The sequence below is a fragment of the Lissotriton vulgaris genome, chromosome 10, assembly GCF_964263255.1.
Source record: "Lissotriton vulgaris chromosome 10, aLisVul1.2, whole genome shotgun sequence".
Classification (NCBI taxonomy): Eukaryota; Metazoa; Chordata; class Amphibia; order Caudata; family Salamandridae; genus Lissotriton; species Lissotriton vulgaris.
The window spans coordinates 470,037,595-470,063,185 of record NC_141698.1 but is presented as its reverse complement, the minus strand read 5'-3'; the positions used below and the strand labels follow the sequence as shown (position 1 = coordinate 470,063,185).

At 45.7% G+C, this 25,591-nt stretch overlaps 1 protein-coding gene across 1 annotated transcript in view; it reads left to right on the top strand.

Annotated features, from left to right (window-relative positions):
• LOC147685416 (syntaxin-binding protein 4-like) overlaps positions 1-25,591 on the top strand; it is a 1,262,048-nt gene that overhangs the window by 848,200 nt on the left and 388,257 nt on the right. Inside the window, exon 16 of the mRNA XM_086939784.1 lies at positions 16,145-16,210. Within this exon, the coding sequence (XP_086795910.1) occupies positions 16,145-16,210 (66 nt within the window). The remainder of the gene's footprint in view (positions 1-16,144; positions 16,211-25,591) is intronic.

Here is a 25,591-nt window from a genome sequence, read left to right as displayed (position 1 = left end):
CCCGCATTCGGGGCATACACCACAACAAAAGTACAGAGGCGGCCGAGCAACATCCCCTTCACCATCAGCCAGCGGCCCTCTCTATCAACATTCACTCCTAGGGGCTGAAAGTGTAGGGAAGCCCGGAAGAGAAGGGCCACCCCCCTATGCTTCGTGGCCGCGGACGCCCTGTAGATAAGAGGGAACTGCCTATGGCGGAGCCTCAGCTCGTCCTTCCTAGCCAAGTGGGTCTCCTGAAGGGCGACCATGTCCAAGTGATGGTCCACAATGTACTTCCAGAGCTTCTGCCTCTTCTGTGGGGAGTTGAGGCCTTTCACATTCCAAGTACCTATGCTAATAGTCATAACGGGGAACTAGAACTCCACGCCATGCATACGTCCGGGCAGCCCCACAGTCCAATCAGAACCCCGACACACACTGGGGCCCAAGCCCATCGATAACATGCAATCAAAGGGACCCAGAGGGAAGGGCCCCGCCGCAGACACACCCAGGGGGCCACCCCTCCACTCCCCGAGATTCCCAGAACGGCAACTGTTCCAAAGAGCACCAGGGCCCAAGGACCCTCCATACAGAGCAAAACACAAAGCGCAGGAGTAAACATCGATGAAGTCACATACACCATACAGCCAGCACACAAGGTCGCCACCACCATTCCCCCAAACCCCAACCCCAACCAAAACTGTTCTGCCATTACAAGTGCTTGCAAAGCACAGACTGACCCACCCCCCCAAAACAACCCAAAAGTCAAAGAAACAGAGCACAAGGCCCGCAACCTGGAATGTACAGTCGGCAGTTCCAATGGGCCACAGGTCACACGGTCCACATCAGACTGGTATCGGGGTGGGGGCACCAGATCAGGGGCCCCCAGGGCCAATGCCCGGGGTGTCTTCTCCAAAAGTACCATAGTACCCCCGGGCCGTCGGAACAGAGGCGCCCCGGCGCCCAACCATCAAAGAAGGCAGGGGTCATGCCGCTCCAGAGGACTGCTGAGAATCCGCAAGGGTGGCCGAGGCCACCGACGCCACCGCCGATCCCCTCTCCTGCAGGCTAATAGAGTGGTTGTGTCGCAGCCGCTCCGGGGAAGCCCCAACCCGGTGCCATGATGAGGAGCGTCGGCAGTCCCAACAGCTCCCTCGCAGACTTCAAGGAGCGGATTTGCACCAACCTGTTCTGCCACCGGAATATAATCCGGAAGGGGTGACCCCAGGAGTAGGAGATGCCCTGTTTCCTCAGATAGGTAGTCACCGGCCGGAATTCCCTCCGCTTCTGAAGCGTGGACGCTGCCAAATCCTGAAACAGCTGCGGTCGATGGTCCCGGACGCTCAAGGAGGGAAGGGCCCTGGCTTTACGGAGGATGCGTTCCTTAATCTGAAAATCATGGACACATGCTAGGATATCTGGAGGAGGGCCTCCTCGCCTGGGTAGGCCAACTCTATGCACCCTGTCCAATTTAATCTCCAGAACGTCCTCCTCATCTAGCACCTGGAGGAAGAGAGCCTGTACATATCCCCTCAAGTCACCAGCCTCACCGTCCCAGGGGACCGCTCTGATACGGATGTTGTTTCTCCTGGAGCGGTTCTCCAGGTCCTCGGCGTACGCTTGCAGGTTCAAGTTCTGGTCTGTAAGGCGAAGAACATCTTGTTGTAGCTGGTGGACATCATTCGCCATACTCAGGTCATGGTCTTCTAACACGGCCACCCGCTCTCCAATGCCGTCCACATCCCTCCGTACCTCACGTAGGTCCGATGCCAGCTGGGCCCGTAGTTCGGAGATGTCCTCTTTGATCGAGGCGAAGAGTTCCGACATGAAGGCCTTGGTGGCCGGCGCCTCCTCATCCGATTGTCTCGCCGAGCCACTCGCTCCTGGGGAGTTTGGCGGTTGCGATGCCTTGGAGGCTACCTCCTTCACTGTCCTCCCTTTGCGAGGCAAGTTCGACATGGCGGCGGGGCTGCGGAGCAAGGTCGTCCAAGCTGTAGGCCGCGTAAGAGCACCTGCGTCACAAGCAATGGTCGCACGAGAAAATGGCGACGTGAGGCCTTCCAGCAGCGAAGCCGAGGAGTGGCAGTAGGGCCGACGCTCCCGTCTCACGGAGCCAGGCCGCAGTCAGCTACTCGGCACAGTGCACTACTGGACCCTCCGCCTCCGGATCGCACGGGCCCGATGGAGGGACCGCGCGGCAGTCCAGGTTCCACGAGGCAGCCGGCCGCCGAACCTCCCGGCTGACCAAAGCAAGCGGTGCACCACCAAACCAACGTCCCGCTGTAGTGGAGGGAGCCTGAGGGCTGGGAAGGCAGAAGACGTCCGCCGCTCCGTGAAGCCACGCCCAGTCGACGCCGAGCCACTGCGCTCCAAGGCGGCCTCGGTCTCACGCAAGGCCGGGGCTTAGCAGGCCCGATGCTGAAGAGCTCCCAATGGCGCCGTACGACCACTCCGGGATGCGCCGAGAGCACCGGACCACCCTGCTCAGTACCGCCGGCTGCTGCGGTCGTCTCAGAGCGGATTGAGGCCCCGAAGGCGATGCTGTACAATGCTTAGCAGGTCGGGCGCCGGAGCGACTCAAAAGCACGTCTTACTCCGACGCCATCTTGGCCACGCCCCGTAAATGCACTTTTATAGAAGCCTAATTTAGATCCTTCGGACCTGGCAAACTTCAGGCTCATTTCTCTGTTGCCGGGACTCGGCAAAATTGCTGAAAGGTTGGTCAATCAACAACTGTCACCCCCTGTTGTTTAATTTTTTTGGAGTCCAACGGATTGCTTTGAGTTTCGCAAACTGGATTCTGTCCAGGCCAGGGTACCGACACTGCCCTCTTGGTGGTCGTTGACGAAACCAGACGCATTCTGGATTCAGGAGGGTCAGTGGCAGTGATCCTCCTGGACCTCAGTGCGGCGTTCGACACCGTGAACCATCAGGTGTTGATTCAGTGGCTGGCAGAGGCAGGGGTGTCTGGGGTTGCCCTGCAGTGGCTGAGGTCATTTCTTACCGGACGAACATACCAGGTCTGGGAAGGCGGTGAGCGGTCTAAATCGATCCCCCTCCAGTGTGGAGTGCCACAGGGCTCCTCCCTCAGCCCGACATTATTTAATGTATATATGGCCCCCCTGGAGGACATAGTTTCCCCGTATAACATCAAGATCGTCAGTTATGCGGATGACACGCAGTTGGTGGTTTCGTTATCCCAACTAGCTGAGAATCCTGACATACTGCACTCCTGCCTGTCGGACGTTCACACCTGGATGCAAGAATCAGCTCTTAAGCTGAATGGTTCGAAGACGGAAATAATGCTGTTAGGGAGCAAAACTCCTCTTCTCCCTTTGACCAGCTGGCCGAGTTGCATGGGAGACCTTTCGGACCCTAAAGAGGTGATCAAGAGCTTGGGAGTCTGGTTAGAGCAAGACTTGTCATTCAGGACCCAAGCTAAGAAAACTGCAGGAGTGTGCTTCGCCCTGTTACGGTCTGCCCGTAAAATTTTCCCTCTTCTACCTGTAACATCCAGGAAGTTGCTGATTCAGGGCCTGATCACATCTCAACTGGATTACAGTAATGCCATCTTCCTGGGTGCTTCTGATTCCACTCTTAATAAACTCCAGCAGGTCCAGAATGCAGCGGCAAGGCTGCTCATGGACATTCCTAGGACGCAGTCAGCTAGACCTGCCCTAAAGGCGCTGCACTGGCTCCCAGTGCGGGAGAGAGTCATATTTAAAGCACTCTGTACACCCCATAAAATCCTTCTGGGGAAAGGATCCCCAATACTGAAGAATTTAGCGGTCCCATATAAAGCGAGCAGAACGCTGCGCTCCGATCAAAAACACCTTCTTTTAGTCCCTAGAGTTAAAAGGGCCCGCACTGGCGGGAGAAGATTCTCAGTTAACACGGCAAAGCTGTGGAACTCGCTCCCTTTAAAATTACGCGCCGAGCCTTGTACACTGCTTTTTCGTAAATGTATTAAAACCTATCTGTTTCCTGTTTGAGTGCATTAATCTGGCCGTCTTTACTATCTGATGGGGTCTGGATAAGCGCTGGGATGCCCAAGGGTAACTGCGCGCTATATAACATTTTAAATAATGATAATAAATAATAATTGCAACCCGCTAAAAATCATCATGCTCAGTTAACCTTACATCCTGAGGACCTTATTTAGGAGGCCCTTACACCGATGTTTTGTCACTATTTGTGTTGGTGGGGCAGCGTAAAAATGTGCCACACTGTGACATATTCACAAAGTGGCGCAGCTGAGCAGGTGTGCCACTTTGTAAACCCCTGTGCTACATTATAACTGCTTCAGGTATAATGCATGCAGGGTGGGAGATCCAACTCAGTAAATCCACGTAGAAGTGGTGCAGTGAAAGCCCCACTTCTAAGGCATCTCTACGTCAAATCCTTACACCTTCTTGAAACAGGCATAAGGAGTGAAGCAGGCCTTTTTTCACTTGGGGCTTGCCCCATGTGAAAAGACTCTTTGCTGGAGTTACATATATTTTCAGACACACTCCAGCAATGTGTCAATTTTGGGCCAACAGATACATCAGTAACACTGACGAATCTGTAAATCCTTGCAACATGGATCACAGTACTGTAAATATGGTGCATCTATGGTGTTGCTAGGATGGTGCACTGAAAGTGTTGCGCCGCTGTTTTTCCGCAGCGATGGAACAGTTTTCATAAATGAGGCCCTATGTGTTCTAGAACCGGGATATTACTGTTCTAATTGGTGTCCTACCTTAGTTGCACTTTAATGGTTGGATCTACATTTACATACTTGATTGTGCGTACATATTATATGGTTGGGATTTTGCTGATTAATACATTTGAGATTTTAGTAGTTTACAGTTTCAATTATGAGTGTTTAGGAGTTGGAGCGATAGTTATTACAGCTGATGAGTGAGAAATCCCTGAGAGTGACAAATCCCTGAGTACTGTTATTTAGTGGATACAGCAAATGTCGCCCTTTTGAAAATCCACTATTAAAATGTCAATGAACATGCAGACTTTAGTGGTTTCCAGTAACAAATCCGCCATGTCAATGAAGATTCAGGTCTTTTCCTTTTTGAATTTTTTTATTTTTATTAAAATTAGACATCTTATACATACCTTATAGCATCATTGCACATACTTAATAAACGTCATACTTTCATAATGGCCAGAATAACATAATGAGCAATTTGCAATTATTTTAAGCATTCATACATCATTGTTGCTGTGCAGCCTCATTGTATTTTCTGTGTATTTGTACATATTCATCCAAACCCTTGTCTATCATTTCTTTCCAACCAGGCTATAAAAAGTTCCCATATATTCAGGCCTATTCTCACAGCCATTACACCTTTACACTTATACAAAGTAATTTCTTGACAACCGATGAATATTAACCTGTATAGCCATTGATAATATGTGGGTGGCTCACTATCCTCCATGCGGTAGCAACCAGTTAGCGAGCTAATGCCATTGTTGAAAACACAAAGTCACTCTCCATTGGATCTAAGTACGTTTGTATGTCATAGCCTAAAAGCATCAGAGTTGAAGTAATTTTTATCTCTTTATTTAGTAGCTGAAACCAGATCTTTTCAATACACTCTTTTAGCGAACCCAGCTTTTCACAAGAATAAAACATATGTATACTATCTGATGGGACCAATAGGCATCTCAGGCATCTATCCGTCTGTCTCTTTCCCCACTCGAATAGTTTGGCAGGCGTATAATAGAGATTGTATACAGTTTTATATTGTTGGGCTTTGAGGTTATCTGACATAAAAACTTTTATCCCAATCTCTAAAACCATATCTATATCTACCTCTCTGTCCTCGAGCTTACCAGCCCTTTTTGATTCTATTTTGGCTATATCATCTGGCTTCTTTTTTAGTAGCTCTTGATAGAAATCTTTTCTGGGTTTCTCATAATTTCTAATAAAGGGAACAGTTCCATTCTAATGAACCCTATGGGTAGCCCTTTTATTCGGATCTGTATTTGAGGGTACTTAAAGCAAGAGTTCTTAAGGGATGTATGACGTTAGCACGCATACTATTACCACGCATACCTTTACAACGCGGTATTTACAACAAATACCTTTACAACGCATAGTGCTTTGAGGTGCTGGATAGTGGTAAGTATAATTTTATATTCCAACTCCAGTCCCCGTGGACACTAGGGAAGGTGTTGGATATAAAATTAAACGTATTCCCTATCCTAGAGCGCCCCCCAGCGCAATGCGTTGTAATGGTATGCGTGGTAATGCCTGCGTTGTAATGGTAGTGCGTGGTAAAAAATGCGTGCTAAACGTTGTATACCGTTCTTAAGTATCCCAAATCCTTGAACTAGTTCTATAAAAGCCTTTCTCTCTTCATTAGAATAAAATTTGCCAATACGATCCCGCTTGCTTCCATTTCTTGGCCATTCGATCATAGTTTACTGGTGTCAAGAGATCAGAATGCCAAAGTGATGTATATTTATTATACCTACTAATGCAAATTCTTCCCACTTTTTTCCAGATCTTTTGTGCACTCCTAAAGCATCTGTATCAGGATTTTGTATAATAGTTAGGGTCACTTTGTCGTTGCAATAACGCCACAGCAGCATCCCCCATAGCCAGTTGATATATATATATAGTAGGTATTCTCGGCTGCTCCGGGTATTCTGTTTGAAAGAGATAGAGAGTTCCAAACTGTTGCAAGGCAGAAGCTCAATAATATAGCTGCATGCTGGGGGCTCCCCAACCACACCGTTCTTTAGGTAGCGTCAGATATTTATAAGCCTGCCTTACCTTTTGATATCCCCAAATAAATTTAGAGAACATAGCCTTGAATCTATGTATTTTGGTGACAGCGAGTTCCAGCGATATTGCACTTATTAAGTACAGAATCGTGGGGACTATCTTCATTTTAATTACATTGATTCTGCCAATTAATGTAAGATGGAGAGTGTTAATACGTCTAAGCTGGCTATTTATTTTTTCCAGCACTGGGTCAATATTGACTGCCCAGAGACTATTAATTCCTGCTTTTATTTTAACCCCTAAATACGTGGCTATCTCGGTTACCCGAGAATACTGTAGGAAAATATAATTTGTGTTTTGGTTTTATTTAAAAGATATCCGGATTTCTCCCCAAGTTTTTCTGCCATATTTTCAATCTCTTTCATAGCTACTCGAGGTTCTGCTGTAATTATCGCAATGTCATCTGCGTATGCGAGAATTTTTGTCTCATGGCCATGCGTTATAACCGGTTTGATTGATTGATTATGCAAGAGGCGAGTAATGGAGGGATCCAAATAAAATGCAAATAAAATAGGAGAACAGGGACAGCCTTGGCATGTGCCTCTGGCGATCTCCACCCTCCTAGAAGTGTGACCCATAATTTGAATCTGAACATAGGGCTTGTAATACATATTCTGAAGAGCCCTTATAAATCCAGAGGGAAATCCTCTGTCCACCAAGTTCGCCCATAGATATTGCCAGGCCACTCGGTCAAAGGCTTTTTCTGCGTCCAAGAGGACCCCAGCCATCTCTCTATTCTCAGCCTCCGCAATATCCAAGATTGAGATAACCCGTCTTGTATGGTCTGTGGTCCCCTTGACGGGAACAAAGCCATGTTTCCAAGGTGATATGAGTGCAAGGATAGTCCTTTGTAATCGGGTGGCCATTATTTTGGAATAAACTTTCGCATCCTCATTCATAAGCGATATTCGACGTTACAAAGATGGTGCTTCTGATGGCTTGTCTTTTTTAAGAAAAGCAATCATATCCGTACCCTGCCACGACGCAGGTGAAATCCCTCTATATTGTATACCCATGAATAAGTCTTGCATAATGGGGAGTATTTGAGATGATAGCATTTTATAAACGTCTACCGAAATTTTATTGGGGCCTGTAGCTTTCCCCAGATAAAGGGATCTCAGTGCTTCCTGCACTTCTTCTATGGTTATTTCTTGTTCTAGTTCGAAAGCAGCTTCAGTATCTAATCTTGGTAACATAAGTCGCTTATCTTCTGTTTCACCATGTTCTTTCAAACGTTCCTCTGACTGATAAAGCCTGCTATAGAATTCCTCAAATACTTCAGTAATTTTCTGTGGGCCGGAGACTAAGGGGCTGATTATGATGGCGGATGGACCTGAGTCCGTCCGCCACCATAGAGTAGGAGGGACCGTCTGCAGAGGCTGCAGCGGTCCCTCCGCGCAGATTAGGATGTGACCGCCAGGGTGGCGGTCACATCCTCAATCTTTAACATTGCGGCGGGAGCAGCTTCAAGCTGCACCCGCTGCAATGTTAAAAATGCATGCACGGCATTTGTGTGCACATAGCAGCAGGCACCGCACGGTGCCTGCCGCTTTGTCCACGCAAATGCTGGGGGGTACCATAGGTACCCCACATGTGCACCCCCCACACCCCCTTCACCAAGGGGGCCCACAACGGGCCCCCGAAGTCAATGTCCATATGCTTTTCCATGGCTGAAAAGCCGCCGTGGAAAAGCATATGATTTCCGCAATCCTAATATGGCTGGCGGTGTCTGATAGACACCGCCAGCCATGTTAGAGCTTTTCCACTGCGGTCGGAAGGCGACCGCGGCGGAAAAGCTGCGGACGGATTTTGAGACCCAGCGCCATCCTAATTTGGCGGTGGGTCTTTTGTGCCTCAGCAGCGGTTTTCCCGTATCCTCCGAGCCGGCCGTGGCTTCCGCCGGCCCGTAGGATGTGGAAAAACCGCTATCCTAATGAGCCCCTTAGTGATTATTCCTATCCCTAATTCTTACAATATTGTTCCTGGCAGCTTTCTGCCTTGTTCTTAAAGCTAGAAGCCATCCCGTAGCCTCCCCATACTCATATAGTTCATTTCGGTAAGCTTGGAACATCTGAGACACTTTAGTCTGAAAGTGGGCATTTATTTCCGATTTGGCTATAGCTAATTTAATCATTTGTTCGCCCAATACACTCTCAGAGCCACCGTTATCTATTATTTGAACATGTTCTGCCTCAAGTTCAGACAATTTACTAATTAGTAGATCAGATTGTGCTTTGCATTGTTTACTGGTACGAGCTACAAACCCAATTATCTCCCCTCTCAAGACAGCCTTAAAAGTATCTCATACCACCTCGCGGGAGGCACTGTATCTGTTGCATTCAAAGAATTCGTGAACCCATTTCTTGATATATGTGCAAAATTCCTCATCGATCATTAGCTTTTTATCGAATGACCATGAGGTCTTCTGCCTAACAGTCGTCGCCTCCCTTACCGTCAAGATCAGAGGATTATGATCAGAATATAATTGGGGCAGTTTTATAATATCTACGTTACCTATCAATAAATGTGAGGCTAAAAAGTAATCCAGTCGTATGAATTTCCTGTGTGGATGGGAAAAATATGTAAATCTGGGGTTTTCTGGTTGTTTTTCTGCCCATACATGGCACAGGCCATGGCTATCTTTAAGTGCCCTAATTGTCCTATAAACCTTTGGTTTCCTTCCTACATACATCTGGTTTTGGATTTTAATCCATCCAAATGTATATTAAAATCACTGCACACTATTAATCGTTGAGACCAATTAGCTAGTTCTATTTCCAGTTCTTCCCAAATGCCCGCATCATCTAAATTAGACCCATAAACATTGATGACTGTCAATCCAGTTGCCAATTCTACTATGGCCCTGCGTCCCCACTTATCTTTTGCTGATCACACTACCAGCTCATTTCGTTGTCTGGTATATATATGTCAGGATCGCATCCCACCTCACTTACCTCGTACGAATCCCGGAAGCGCGAGACGCTCTGAAGAGGCCGGGACAGCCGCTCTCCTTCGCCCACACCTTTTGACCGGCAGAGCGCGGAGCGTATCACAGCGCGTCGGACTTCATTTCCCAGCAGGCCAGGCGCGGAGCATGCGCAGGCCGGTCCGGGTTTAAAGGGCGGCCATAAACCAGGAACAGCGTCGGATATTGCCGAACGCTAGCAGTGCTTGTTTACCCCTGGGAGAAGCGCAAGGCTGGCGCTTGTCTCCCTTACACCTAGGACAACATTGTGCTTTATCAGAGGCTCTCGAAAACCGGACAGGGAGCGGAGCGTTCGTTCATGCCGAGTGGAACCTCGGAACCTGTCAGTTGCATGGGGAAGTCAATGGAAGCGTGACATAACCAAGCAACCACCATAGACCCGTTTTTAGGAGCATTAGCCGTGATTTACCGCGTGTGTTGTGACTCAGCAGATAGACATCCCTGCCTCAGCAAGCGGAACTCGAGCGGCATTGTCAGCCGCTGCTTTGCACAGTGCCCTCCGTTGGTGGGCATACCAGGACGGGTGCTCTTGCGGAGGACGGTTGGTCCCAAGGTTCGCTCGGCATTGTCTGCCGAGGGGGTTCCGCAAGTAATTGCTTGATGGTGAAGGGTATCGTTGACTTTCAGTTCTTTATGTCTTCTTGTGAAAGTAACCTTTATTTCTTTATGCATTAAACAGCTTAACTGTAGCTTGTTAGCTTGTTGTTGACTGCATTACTCCTTGCCGTACCACGTTGTTCAAGGAGGGCGAACAATCCCTTTACTTAGTCTCACTCTTAACAGGGACCCCCATAGGCGATATTGGTCTTTGGGCACTGTTGTTCTCCTTTCGGGCCAGGTCTTACTGTGTCAAGCCGATCCCGAAGACCTAGAACATTAACAATATAGCAACCCCTCTGATCCTGGTAGTCTGAGAAGAGCATGCCACCAAGCAATAGCCTCTAATCTCTAAAAGATATTTATTGTGCCATGGAATATGTGTCTCTTGTAAACATATTAGATCTGGGTTCAATGTTTCAAATATCTCATATACCCTTTCTCTTTTTTTTCTATTATTTAAACGACCAACATTAGATGAACAAAGCCTGAATTTATCCATATTTGTTGATACTTTCCCCCTTATCTGGCCATTGCTTATTTAGCAGCTCATTATTGTTATTTCCATTAAAAAAGCATGTCTCTGATTTCCTTTTTTCTTGTTTATCCCTCTGTTTAACCCCCCCTCATCTTGCCCTCCCTCAAACCTTTCACTACCCACAACCCCCAACCAAGCCCCCTCCTACCACCGTACCTAGTGCTGCCCCCACACAACCCTGTGCCCCCCTCAACCATCCAGCCATCCCCCCACCCATTACCCAGGCAAAAGGGCTGATGGCCCTTGCGATGCAGAGAGACTTGTGCCTCTGTGACTCCCCCTTTTCTTGTTACAGTGGTATTAACTGGAAATATTTTTTTTTGTTTCTTTGTTTTTGGCTAACCGTATAGCTATCTATAGATGCTGATTGCCTGTGCACATTCAAAGGCAGACAAATACTGCAAGTCCAAAGTGCAACAATCACAGTAGTCCAAAGATGCATTTTGTTCCTGGTTTAATGCTAATACGATGCCCAGCCAACACGCGTTTCGTCAGGGTGATGGACCCACGACTTCTTCAGGGCTAAATGGGCTGAAAGGCAGGGAGGGGATATCTCTCCACCGGTTGTACTTCCGTCCCGGCTGCTAAGGGTGAGTAACTCCAAAGAGCAGAGCCTCCACAGGCACATTGGTAGGTACCATGCAATGAGCTTAAGTAGTTTACAGAAGATCGGAACAGAGAGTACGCCGACTGGAACCTCGGACCTCGAGGTAATGAAAACCGGAAGTGGGTCCATCACCCTGATGAAATACATGTTGGCTGGGCATCCTATTGGCATTAAACCAGGAACAAAACACATCCTTGGACTTCTGTGATTGTTGTACTTTGGACTTGCAGTATTTGTCTGCCTTTGAAATTTTACGTGTGCACAGGCAACTGGTATGGAATTTCTCGAACTGGGCGTTTAACTTCATTTTTAACTGAGTATTGTGTTTGCACTAGCGGGCTGGACCTTATGGGTATTATATGATAAGGTGGTTCTTCATCCCAGCCCACATAGATGTAATACTCGGCTGGGGCTTGTGATGGTGCTCACTTCTTGGCATACACATGTTTAACTGCTTCAGGAACAAAGACGAATAAGAATGGAAATATCACATTTTTCCCCTGGTAGGAATTTGCTTTCAAACTCTGGCAGCTAATCCTTTTCTGCCAAGAGAATGTCATAACCAAATGTCCCTAAAAAGAAATGTAATGGTACTGGATTTATCACCCTCAACTTGGAGTTGCAAATTATACAATCTACCTGGAGAACAAACTCTCTGATCCGGTGATTCCACCTGAACAAACCCATTAGTTGCTATCACCACCAGAACATTTTGAGGATTCTGGCAAACTATTGTGACCTCAGCTGTGCTGTCTAGCAAACTCAGAGCCCACTTCTTGTTCAGAAGCAGGGTCCTCAAAATGTGGGGTATATTTAAGTGTGATACCAGGCACTTTCTTTTTCTTGAATTGACGTTTTTGTTGTGGAAGTTTTTCTTCCTTTTTTTATTGAAAGTCAGAAGAGCGTTTTGAGTCCTTCTTCAGTTTCAGGTAGTACTCCTTCCTACTCTCTGATTGTCCTTCTCTCTCAGAGCTTTTTTTGGATGTCTCCTCAAAGTACCTAGAAGGATATGTATCAGTATATTGATACCTATCAGGTTGTTTTATAGTGTTATATTGTAAATTGTAAATTGATACTTGTATAGCGCACTACTCACCCGCAAGGGTCTCAAGGCGCTTGTACGAATACCGCTGTGGAACCCATCCTGGCTTTCCCTGTGAGGTGTCCACTCCTGGGCCACCCCAAGGTGGAGGCCAGGCATCCTTAGCGTTGTGGGGGCCGTTGTGCAGATTAAACAAGCTATTGCCCAGAGTTGCAGAGTGGGACTCCATGATTGCAATAGGCACCGAGGCGAGAATGATCAGGTTCATGGAATTTTGAGCCCAAGACCCGCCGAGGCGGGGAATTGAACCCTGATCCCGGGCTAGACCTCTGCATCAGGGTCTGCCGCTCTAATCATTGAGCCACACTTCTCCACCATTATGTTATGGTTACGCAAGTTGTAGCACTTTTCAGGGGATTCCTGCGGAGGAGATCCACCGCATGATTTCATTTTTTCCTTTATTTTTATTTTACTATCCCAATGTTCTTAGAAGTCTCTGGTTCCTGTCTATGGGTATAAATTTCAGAATTGCTCTTTAATTCCGGTTTATTATGTTTGACCCCAAAATTATCTTGACCTATATCTGTGTTTGTTTCAGCAATAATTTTAGGTACTTCTCATTCTTGGTCTGTCAAAGCGACCTGGGGGAGGTGTTGGTGTGCTGCCAATGCTGCTGCTTCCCTTTTAATATTACTTAATATGATTGAGGATACTGCAGCAAAATTGACAATTAAGTTAATTCCCAAGTCCAGGGCAGGGGCTGCCCCATATTCGTTTTGAATCTGTTTAAGCACATAATGCAAAACAACTATGGGAAGTGTACTGTGCATGATGGTATTGATTGCAGCAAATACTGTGCCCCATATGGCACATTTCTCGACCAGGGGAACCATCCCTAAATGTAGGCATATTGTGAGAATTCTGTGTTTATCTTGATGTCCCGTATGGGTAAACACTGCTTTAAGCTGATTTGTTTTTTGTGCAATCTAAAAAGGAATCTCCCCCAGTCTGGTGAGAAACAAACCCATAATTACAATAATAGTGACTGGATAAATTGCTAAAAATTCCAAATGCAGTTGTACAGCTTGGACTGCCCTTGTTGAGGTTACTGTCATTGGTCTCATAACAAACTGTGTCATCCATCTGTATAGTCTAACTATACCTTTGTAAACTGTACAAAGTTTTGCTGCTGTGAGAACCCCTATTTGTGGATATAGTGTATAGCTGGCTAGAACTGGTCATGTTGCCCCGTCATTGCTGAGGGGACCCATTCTAATGTTTTCTAGTGCATGTGGTACTGCGCCTTGGAACCAATTTGTTTGTTCCAGAAATGTTATTGCAATTTCTAAATCTTCATAATCTCTGCAGTTTTAGCATTGATTGCTTCAGTATATGTGTAAAAATGTCCTGGGCTGGCATCTGCTGCCAGAACTGTTGCCCATGAATAGAATACCTCTGTTTTAAGCGCTTCAGGTGCCTCTACCTAAGGTAACATACCCTCCCGTTAGAGGAAGTCCTTCTTCTTGTAACATCTGTGTTAATATATTTCTGCTGTTTAGTGGTATAACTCCTGGTACTGGATTAGCTAATTTAATGCATGGAATTCAGAGTAGGTAAACTATTGAGGCGTGATCCTTGGAAAGGTTCAAGCTTGAACAACCTGCAGACAGAAATAGGGATTTCCTTAATTCAGTCGAGGATGGTTTTTCCCTACACCATGAACGTCCCCGTCAAACAATGTTAACTAGGGGCTTTGGACACACGTAAGAAAAACTACTTAGGAGACCCATTTGATAAATTCCTGACCTATAACATTGGTGGAGCCATGCTCTACAGTTCCTGCTAGTTAAGCAAGACTGTGAATTTGGGCAACATAAGAATAAAAAACATGGGGACTACATCTACTCATACCATCAGAATATGTTTTCCTAGTTCCTGGCTAGCTCACAGTGTTGGACCACTAAACTTTATAGGGTACCTGATGGTGTCTGCAACCTCAGAACATGACAACCCTAATTCCCCCAAGGAAATTGTGGAAACAGATCTACCCTTTCATCATTGACTCAGGGGTGCCCAAAGGGAGACACAAGAAATACACAACCTTGCATTTCAAACATTTATTGAAGCAATTTGATTCTTGTGTAAGATATGTGCGCTGCAGTGATTAGTGGAAGAAAACAGAGAATTGTACCCAGCATTACAAGAATGGTGAAAAAGATTAATAATTCAACTATTACAATTATTGCACTGATTATATTAATGCATATAATTGCATGCCTACCTAGCACTACCTGTCCTAAAGAGCATAGAGTGAATGTGTTTCTTCCAGGTGCCTTGGAGTGGTCTAACTACAGGTCGCCATCCCTCTAAGGATAGTGATGAGATTCAGCTGGACTGGAACTCAGGCACTGGGCAACCACCACACTCCATGAAAATGATCCTCTGCAAAAAAAAGGTTTAGGACCATTTATATATTGAAAACTAGACTCATTCACACTGTCAACTTCAAACATGAACATGTGAAATGGGAGTGTTTGTGCACAGGCCCTGTTAATCTCGCAACACTCTTTCAGATGAAAGAAATGGGCCCAGGTGAAAATGTCCACAAGAATAGAGGCTGTAGTCAGTTGTATAGGTCCTATGAAGAAAGAGTTCCTCACATCTGGAAAATTGAGTAGCCATTTGAACAGTCTCTGGACATATGCTATGAAATCTATTTCATCATCCACTATTGGAACTCCTCTGATCCACACATTGTTACAGTGAAAGCTGTTCTCTAGGTCCTCTAAGTGGGTTTGTGATTTTATGTTTTGTTCTTTGAGGAAAATGATTTCTTGCTACAGGATCTCTTGTTCCTCCTCCTGTGTCTCCTGTGTGTCTTCCAACAATGAAACATGTAGCCCCAATCTATTGAAATCTTGTTGTCCTCTTTAAGTATGTGTAGCTCGTAGGCTGCAGATGTCCTCATTTTTAAATCATTGAAAAGATCATTTAGGAATGACTATGTGAATGGTGCAACACATACATCATTCTTGATATTTTCTGCTGATTCACTGTGTAGTGGTGTTAGAGCTGAGTTACTACAGAGCAGATACCTTCAACAACAGATCTTTTACTAATTGGACCTTCTATGCCTTTCTCGTTCACATCGTACATGCATTTTTCTGCATCCTGTTTGTGTAGACCAATAGATCGCACCTTACTGTAGGAGCTACAGGAATTATTAAGTGCAGGCACTTTCAGAAATGTTTCTACTTGTCTGGGGGGGTGTACCCTCCATTTAGCAGAGCCCCCATCCAAAGCCACTCTAGACCAGTACACCCTCACTGGCTAGGCCTGAAGCAGGATCTCTGGTGGCTTATCAACCTTTTATTCCATCCAAAGAAACTTACATGCATCACAATTGAATTATTGTAATCACACTGTTAGTATGTTAGTATATATTGGTGCGTGCTTGGTTGTTTCACTGAGAGGCACACATGAACAGTTTGAGAGCCCCTAAAAGAGGCCCTCTCTCATTGGCCCCTACACATTTATACTTCAGTGGACTCTTCTGGTTTCCCTGGACCTGTGGGCACAGTATTTAACTGCTGTCTTTCTTTCAGGTTCTCCTGAAGGAGGCAGAGAGCAGGAAGGAGGCCACGGAAGACGATTTGCACAAGTTGAACAAGGTGAGTTTCAGCATTGAAGGACAAATTTATTTCAAGGATGTGAGTTGGAATTACAGTTTGAAGGTCCTGTAAAGTCCTTATGGAGGAAAGTGCGAAATTCAGAGAAGCGTCTTTGACTTTAATCATAATTTTATACTGTGGAGCAAATTCAGCTGGTGGATTCTCCTTTGGAGTCAGAATTTCCTCTAGAAATTTGGATCTTTTCCATTATCAAAGAACTGTAAGTGAGGCCCTTTGCTAGCTTTTTTGTCAGAATTCTATATTAGTAAAACAATAAACATCACATAACAACTCAGTAACCTTGTAAGAAAGTGCTCCTCCTATATAACCTGTATGCCGTCTTTTCCAAGCATATCAATCCTTCAACTCCTCAAAATATAGCATGTATTACATTTAGAAAAATGTATCGAACAGGATTATCAATCAGTGTTGTCTGAAGGAGATATGGAGTGAGTATCTGATCTATCGCTCTGTGATTGCAAAAGATATGTCCTCAATGACTTCCATATGACTTCCATATATCTTTGGGTCTAGACTTAATGGGCTGCATGCTTGCAAACAGTTTTGATTAAGTGTTAGAAACAACAAAGTTCCTAAGCCATCCCTCACATGTACATGTGATAAGTAGTCCATTCATCCAGTGAAGAACTATCCATCTTTTTGCAGACAATAAGAGTATTGACACCAATCACCAGAGAGGCTTTAGTATTTTGTCAACTTAACTTAACCCAGCACTGCAATATCAATCAACCAATCAATCAATTGACTTGTAAAGCCTGATTACTCACCCTTAAGGGTCTCAAGGCACTGTGGGGCTTAAGGGGGGGGGGGCTGCTGATTCACTGAAGGCACTGTGGTTTAGTCGAAGAGCCAAGTCTTTAGGTCCATCCTGAATTAAGGCAGTGACGTTGATTACGTGAGGTGGAGAGGCAGGGTGCTCCAGGTCTTTGCAGCGGGGTAGGAGAAGGATCTTCCTCCAGCAGTGGCATTTGGGATATGTAGTACTGTGGCCAAGTCAAGATGGGCAGAACCAAGGTCTCTGGTAAGTGCGTGGAATGAGAGGCGATGGTGGAGGTCCCTAATCATGTAGGGCTTTGTAGGTGTGTGTGAGGAGCTTGAAGGTGATTCTTTTTTTGACTGGGAGCATGTGGAGGTCTCTCAGGTGGCTGGTGATGTGGCTGAGGCGGAGGATATTAAAGATGAGTCTGGTGGAGGCATTATGAATTATGAGTTTCTTGAGGAGTTTGCAGGTGATGCCAGGATAGAGTGTGTTGCCGTATTAGTAGATATTCTACAGATCACCCAGATCCATTCTCCATAATGCCACGGCTGGTACACATATATTTTCAGAAGACAAGGGAGACCCAATGGGTACCTAGGGACCTTGGGCAATCAATTATTACGAAAAACAGTGGTCCATAGGATTAAGTTTTCACAACGACAAATAGAAATATAGACTCCAATCAGTACTATATTGGCAACATTTTTCAGTACCCAGCCGGGCCTGAATTTTTATTTTCAAGTATAGGTAAATTTAAAAGACCATCAAGAAGGTCTAGTGTGACAAAAAATAGGGTACAAGCCTGTACCTATCCAAAAAAGTGCACTCAAGAAAAATTCAAGAGTAGGAAGAGAGCAAGGAAAAAGAAGGTAAAGAATATCAGGCAAAAAGAGCTGCGGAGCCAATTGTCCCTTGCATCAATTACATATTAGCACTGCAAGTTCAGACAACCAATTCATGTAACAGTATAAACACAATGGACGGGTTACACAATTGGAATGAGTGTCGACGGCGTTTCGATCCCCGGCTCCTAGTGAACTGGGATCATCATCAGGACAGTAAGAGTGTATTGCCTGTATGTGCTTTCTTTAAAACCTTTTCAAACGTTTAATATCAGCCTCCTGGTGGTTTATAATGAATCGAAGGGCTGGTACCTCGGTGTCCTATTGGTAGGTTTTAAGGGGTGCTGCCATCAGTTACTATCTTGTGATGAAGGGAGAATCCAAATATCTTGGAACTTGAGTCGGGTGTATTTCGTAATAAGCATATACACAGGGACTCGATAGTCTTTGTTGGGAGATAATGGTCCTATTACTCGCGATCCGAGTTGGCAGCTGGCGGTGTGCGCAATGGCAGCGCGCCGGCTTCACGATGATACGGCTGGTACACAGCCTATTGGGTGTTCTCCCAGTGGTAGTCTATAGATTAGTGAGATGTAGCCCCTGGAATATTCAAGGCAAGGAGCTTAGTGAGCGGGGCAATTCCCTTGGTTCTTGAGGAAAGTATGGAACATAATCCTTTAGAGCATGCCACAATCTGAAGAAGTCTTTAATAGCCTCTTTATGGGCCCATTAAGTGGTATGCCTCTATATGGACCCATTAAGTGGTATGCCAGAGTCCTACGTGGGCGTTCCCCTTGACGGTAGTGTCAACCCTGTGCCTCGCTGCCTATAATGTATGACCCCCTTTCAGTTGTCTGCCCTAAATGCTAACAGGGCTTTGTGTGTTTGTCTATCAATCCTCTTACATAATTTCAACCATCTCTGTTCCTCCAGATCTTTAATTTTACCTTCTGACATTTCCAGCTGTGCATTGGACACCTTTGAACGCCTGTCTGTGTAGAGATGTACAAACACCTTGGAACCTGGCTTAAAGGTCGCTCACATCAATGCAATTGAGTCTACCGCCTCAGTGTTTGGCCTAAAGATAGATACATTTTTATTTGCATAATCAATTAAAATCATTGCAATTCATACAAAAAAGTGTTAAAGCACTTTCCTTTCTCTATTTAAAAAGGAGTTCATATCAAAAGAGAGTTCATGACTGGCATGGCTGAAATTAATGGTGGTCGTCTACTGATAAAATAGATTTAATCTCAGATATGTATTGCACAAAACAGATGACCATCTGGGCTGAGTCGCCCTTTATACAGTCCTCCAGGGACTCTTGACATGTCCGCACATTGAGGCTCTGCCAAATTGGACCCAACCAAAAGGTTCGCAAGGGGAGTAAGATCCTGCAAATGCACAAGAAGTGAATTCGATTTTCTTCCCTGTTGCCGCAAAAATGGCAATGAGAGAGAGTACCTGTCTTGTACCTCTGGCCATACTTGTACACCATCAGGGGGATTAGGCCAAAACGTAATCTCATTAGGTGGTGTTTCACTTATGGCATCATGGGGGATAACAGATAGTATGGTAGAGTTTTATGATCATAGAGTTTTGACGCCCAGCTACCATGGGAGAGATTTTTCACGGCAAGTGCATCATGGTCCGCTGACAAGATCTTTGCTTGTTTGGGCTGTACTTTTGCGACCACCTCTATGAGCAGCGAACTAGCCCATATATCTTGAGCTTCTAGTGCGTCCAAGCAGTATGTTAAAAAATTGACTCCAGGAGGTTCTAGGATTGTGTAGCAGGGACCAGATGCAACTCTTTAGTGTAAGGTCACAGGCCTTTTTAGTTTTTTAGCAGTAGGCAATAAATCTTCCTTTCATAACCCAGTGTTAGGATGTCAAGCTAAACTCCATACGAATTTGGGTGTAATAGGTCAAGTTGGGTAGGTGGAACACTCTGTAAAAACAGGCTGATTGCGCTTGGTCTAATCAGGTGAACATTTTATCTTTGAAGTTTATGGAGCCAAAGGCTAAGGTCGGTAAAAATTTGGCACTTATCATGCTGATTAACGGCGGGAGATCTGGCTAAGTTTTCGCTAAGGTCCACCACTGCCATTTCCCACAATGGTGCAGTGAGTTGGTCAATAGACTCTTGGTTCAATTTGTTTAAGAAATTTCCCAGCTTCTCTTCAATTATGTCCTGATGGTCCAATGCCCACCATATCTTTCTTACAGGCTCCTAGTTGGATTCTTTCCCAATCTTCTGTCTGAAAGTGATCATATATTTGCATTGGACAGCTCCGCCATAAAGGTAGTATCAAACAACACCTTAGAAGCACTTGAGAATGATTTGACGGAGTCAAGAGGAGGTATTGTAGCCGAGTCACCTACTACAGTGCCCTAGAGGAGCACCAACAAAGGATTATTCTAAAATCTGAGTCATGTATATTGGAATAATACAAATATGGGTTTTCTTCCCTATTTATTTGGCCAGCTAGATGTTGTGTATGTCAACAAGTTCTATTTCATACTGTAGAGTATCCGGAAAAACTTTGGAGGGGTGCACATCTCAAGACTATTCAGCATCACTTAGAGCACCCTGAGCATGACCCTAAGCAATGGAGCCAGACATGGAACTCTGTGGGGACGCTGCTGTCTCTGCTACTCGGCACTGCTATGGAATTGGTGAAAGGTTTCACTTTGCTCCCACATTCAACTCAAACTTTACCTGGGTTAACAGAGTATTTATCTCCTTTATTGTGCAGCCATTTTCAGTCAGTAAACTTCTTTCTAGCTTCTTGATTCTGAAGTTTGGAAATATTGCAACATCTGAACCCTGGTAGCACAGTGGACCATATTACCTGACAAGTCTCGATATTGCATCTTAGTCACTGTAGTAGACATGCAATAATCGGGCAGGAAGGCACACTAGGAACGGGTGCACTAGGATCCAAAGATCGATGGGCATGCTCAACAACAACAATACCAGTAAATGTCGGGCAAAAGTCTCCAGCAGCATAGTTTCCACAAAAATCTCGACTTTAGTCACGTGTGTGGATTCTGTATGACCTAGATCCTAAGATTGTGGTGAAGGTAGCACACTTCCAAAGCTTAGTTCCTGCTTGCACAGTGTCTGTGTAAGGCAAGCACTCTGTAAGTGTGTCAAGGTGCATCGACATGCTTCCCATCAATTGCTGAGACCTGCCTTCAAATCAAGAACCAGGTATTCAGTTTTGGCCTCAGCCGCTTCTGTGCTTTTCACATGTAAGCTACTTTGCTGCTGGTCAGCCTTCCCCATATGGTAGCAATACGTTCAGTTTGAGCTGAAAGTAACTGGGGCAAGAAAGAACTGCAGCCACCAAAGCTCATGCTAAAGATTATTAAATTCAGGGCAGTTTTTGTGGTCATATCCAGATGGGAGACCTTTGGGTACTAGCTTAGAGCCGGCATGGATCAAGTCTCGCAATACAGGCAATGCTGGAGGCAACCCCAGTCTAACTTATAGATTATCATGTGATAGGTAATAACTAGTAGAGCAATAGGAGCATGTAAAAGACAGCCGCTCTGTCTAAAATGCAGCTTAAAGTACGTTCACTCTGTGTGTAGTTATAAGAGGGGAGTTAAGCCAGGAGAGTCTCACACACTTGGTAGCCCAGCAATAGAACAAACACTCATTAGAGAGGGCTGCCCCAGTCACCCGCGACTCACTATGAGTGATGCCTCATCAGGAGAAAGCTGGGCCTTTACGGTCTGATTAATAGCAGGCTTCCCTGTGGCATACATCCCTCTGTGAATCACCTCTGTGGCAGCAGAAGCTTAGGTCAGGCAAGGTGGCCGGAGGTGTGTCTTTTGCTTTCTCATCCTTAGTGTGCCGGGTATGTCCAGATGTGGGTCCCGGGCTCACTGTGCCATTGGATTCAAGCTATCCTGGCTGATGAGGACTGAAACTCAGAAACCGGTCCTAGGATCCTTGTTTCCAGTGCAGGGAGGACCTGGCTTGACAGTTTTGGCTGGACTGTTCCTATGAGGCACAGGGTCAAGACTGATTTGCATATGGCCAGGTCTGAACTGGGGTGGCATGGTGAGCAAAAGAACAATGGATTTAACCCTGACCTCTTGACTGGGGGTGAATGTTTTGATTTGTTCTGCATTCCATCCATCAATTGTGTGTCTTTTGCTTTCTCGCCCTAAGTGCGCCGGGTATGCCCAGACGTGGGTCCCGGGCTCATTGTGCCACTAGATTCAAGCTATCCTTGCTGATGAGAGGTGAAACCCAGAAACCGGTCCTAGGATGCTTGTTTCGCATCCAGGGAGGACCTGGCTTGCCAGTTCGGGCTGCACTGTTCCCATGAGGCACAGGGTCAAGACTGATTTACATATGGCCAGGTCTGAACTGAGGTGGCATGGTGAGCAAAAGAATGATAGATTTAACACAGTTCTCTTGACTGGGGGGGAATGTTTTGATTTGTTCTGCATTCTGTCCATCAATTGTGTGTGTGGTGCTGCACCATATGCAGCAGGTAGCGTAGAGCACCCGCCACCATTTGCCCTTCAGCTGCATCTCTGTCCAGAAAGATTTACGTGCTCTGGGGCCCATCCGCAGCATTAAATGGAATCATTAGATCACCAGTCACTGTCATGTTAGCAAGTGAGTGTCTACCTAGTAGCATCAGATTAGGGTGGATTAGCCTGTTTGGTTGTACCACTTGACAGAGCACCTCAGTTAAGCGGCCATCATGTTGCCCAGTAGGCTAAGCGCACTTTGCTACCTTAGCCTCCTATTTTAGTTACAAATCCCCACCACTGCTGTAATTCTTTGAATGGGGTATTGCATGTATTGTATGTAAAAAAAAATATTTCATCACAGTATGGTTCTTGGTGCTATCTTAAGAGCAAACTAGAGTCCCAAAAAGCTATTTAGTGAAAACCACATGTTGAAGAGGCTGATGTAGTGCAAAATTTCCCCTTGGTAAAAATGTGGGAGAAAAGCAAGTTTGGAAGTTTAGTAGAAGCCACTAAGAGCTTTCCCTGACGCAGGGTGCATCCTTGAGTATTTCTACAGAAAATCTGAGAACGCCAGAAGAAGTGGTATGCATATAGTTAGTTACCAAAAGAAGGGAAACCTGCTGCGTAGAAAGCCAGACATGCCTTCATCTTTAGCTAAAAATTGGCAGCCAGTGTTATTTCTGTGTTGTTGGAGAGATATTTCCATATCTTTGTACTCTTACTGGTGCAAACTAACATATTTTAAAAGGTGTTTGAGCTGTCAAAATATGCAGGAAATATTCTTGTTGCATAGACTGAAGGCCCGATTCACAAAGGTACTTACATGTAGTAAAGTTACAATTGCGGAGTCTCTGCTCTCGTTGCACAATCCCCGCACTCAGGGTGAATTCTCCAAATGGCTCACAGCAGAGACTGTGCCGCACAGGTATTCCGCCCGAGTGTGGAGACTTCGCACTCTACATCACAATCTATTGCCATTCACTCTCATTGTTTTTTCTCTAAGTGCAATGCTGGTTCTAGCAGATGAATAAATAATAAGGCTAAATTTCAGAGGTGGTGCACATGCCTGGACAACAGAGTTTGTTGTTTGTCTTTTTCGGAATAGCTTGTCACATATTTCGAGCACAAGCCCAAGAGCCAGGAGATTGGGTCTTCATGAGAACACAATCCTGGCACCAGTTCAATTCTTAATTTGAGCCGGTGGTTTCTGGTGCTTGGCACCAGCACTTACCTGTCAACACTGGGTCTTGTTACTGTCTGCCACATGGTGGCACTGTCTATCTTATTTAGAGATGAGCCCAGCAACAGTTGTTTATTAATTCAGTATACATTAAAAATGACAATTGACTGCCTCCCAAGACATTTTTATAGTTTTGGGGGCCTGGAATAGACTGAATTGTCATTCTTGTAGGAGTGTGATAATTAGTAATTGTGTTGCTACTGACATTGGCAATGTGTGGTGCAAGCTGCAGTTGCCTCATGACGAGGGCCCTGGCATTTATTTTTTTACAAATTAAACACTGGAATGGACTGCTTCTCAGTTCCTCGGAGAGTCTTACTGTAGGCTTCTCTCTGGGGCGAGATGGAATCTGGTGTTTAGGTCATCTAGATCTACAATCTGCGTCTGTGTCCTGGGTGAAGTTTTTCTTCAAACTAAGTAGTCAACTGGTGGTCCTTATATATTGTGTCTTATCTGAGATGGAATTTTCAATGTCGCCTATGGAATGTTTTGACATAATTATATACATCAGTGCATGCACTAATAAGGTAAAACGACATCAATACAGAGTACATTGTTTGGGTTATGATTGTTATTTGACTTTGAAAAAGGCACCAGTCCCAGAGTGATGTAGTGCTGCGAGTTTTGTTAATTTTTATATCTGAATGACTTGACACTTTCACAGTTCTTGGAAAGAAAGGCACTGGACATCCATGTTAAAGGCAGACATGTTGATGTTTCTGAATAATTTGAGGAAAGATGGTGTGAACGTGGGCTTAGAGCGGGCCGGATAATCAGGCGAGGAGGCCGTACGTAGTGTGCAATGGTGGATCTTTAATAGCGTCAAGAACACAGTTAATACAGGTAATGGAAATGATAGTATCGATGAACGGTCGTCCGCGATGGTTTCTTGTCTTCTCCCTTCGGTGATGGAATGGGGTCCGCCGGGACGAACACGTACTGGGTGGTCCTCGGAGGGAAGAGAAAGAGGACAAGGAGCGGTTAGTCTAACCTGTCTCGCTGTGACACTGTCCTACAACCAGCACCGGGAGTGTACGGGAATAGAAAAAGATAGTGAGGGAAGGGTAGCGGGACGGATTCGGAAGGAGAAGAGAGATAGGGTGTAGGTGAGGGGTCGTGAGGGTTCCGCCTATGTACAAAAGTGTTGTACAAGTGAGAACGTGCTATACAGAATCTTTACAGTGCAGGCCAGGCTTTGTGCTACTAAGGAGAGAGAGTCGAACACTATATACAAAGCACCTAACGTGCTACAGAGGTGGGTTCGGTGGTACTCACACGCTCCGCCGCAACTCCCAGGTGAGTTGCGGCCGCTCTTCAGCCTCCTCCTCTGGACTCCACCAGTCTTCGCTCCACTCTTCTGCCTCTTCCTTCGTCTGGTCTGCTTCAATGCCGGTCCGAGCCTCCTGCCACGAGATCGCTGCTCCGACGGCGTCTCTGTCCTTGCTTCCGCTTTTACCCTGTTCCGGTGGTGATTCCGAGGCGGGACTTCCGGGGTCAGGTGGTTGTGGTTCCGGGAACCGCCCGTTCCTGATTGGCTCCTGGAAGACAGAGAGGGGAGGGGAGCTCGTCGTCAGGTTGGTGTCCCAGGACGGTACCTCAGGGGCTGTTGTGAAGGGTGAGTGTCCGGGAATGGGAGGTACGTGAGGGGTTGGCTTGAGTCCCGTATCACAGATGGTGACTCCTCTTACCTAAGATGCGTTTGGGGCCTTTTTGAAATGGAGTCAGATCTTAGGACTTTACGTCATAATGACATGCAGTGTCTGGGCCAAAGGTAAACAAGCAGGACAGGCTAACTCAAATGGAGACTATATATAGCAAAAAATGGAACCTGTCTTATATTTGTTTAAGAACCTAAACGTACACAAAGAACCCTAAAAGCAAGTAATTAAATAGATAAAGCACTTGAAATATTGAGCGAAACAACCATAATATTTATGTCACTCCTAGAATCATTTCTAAACTAAATAGTCACTAAATGATCACTGAATGTTTTGGATTAATCTTCCTCATCAGACATAA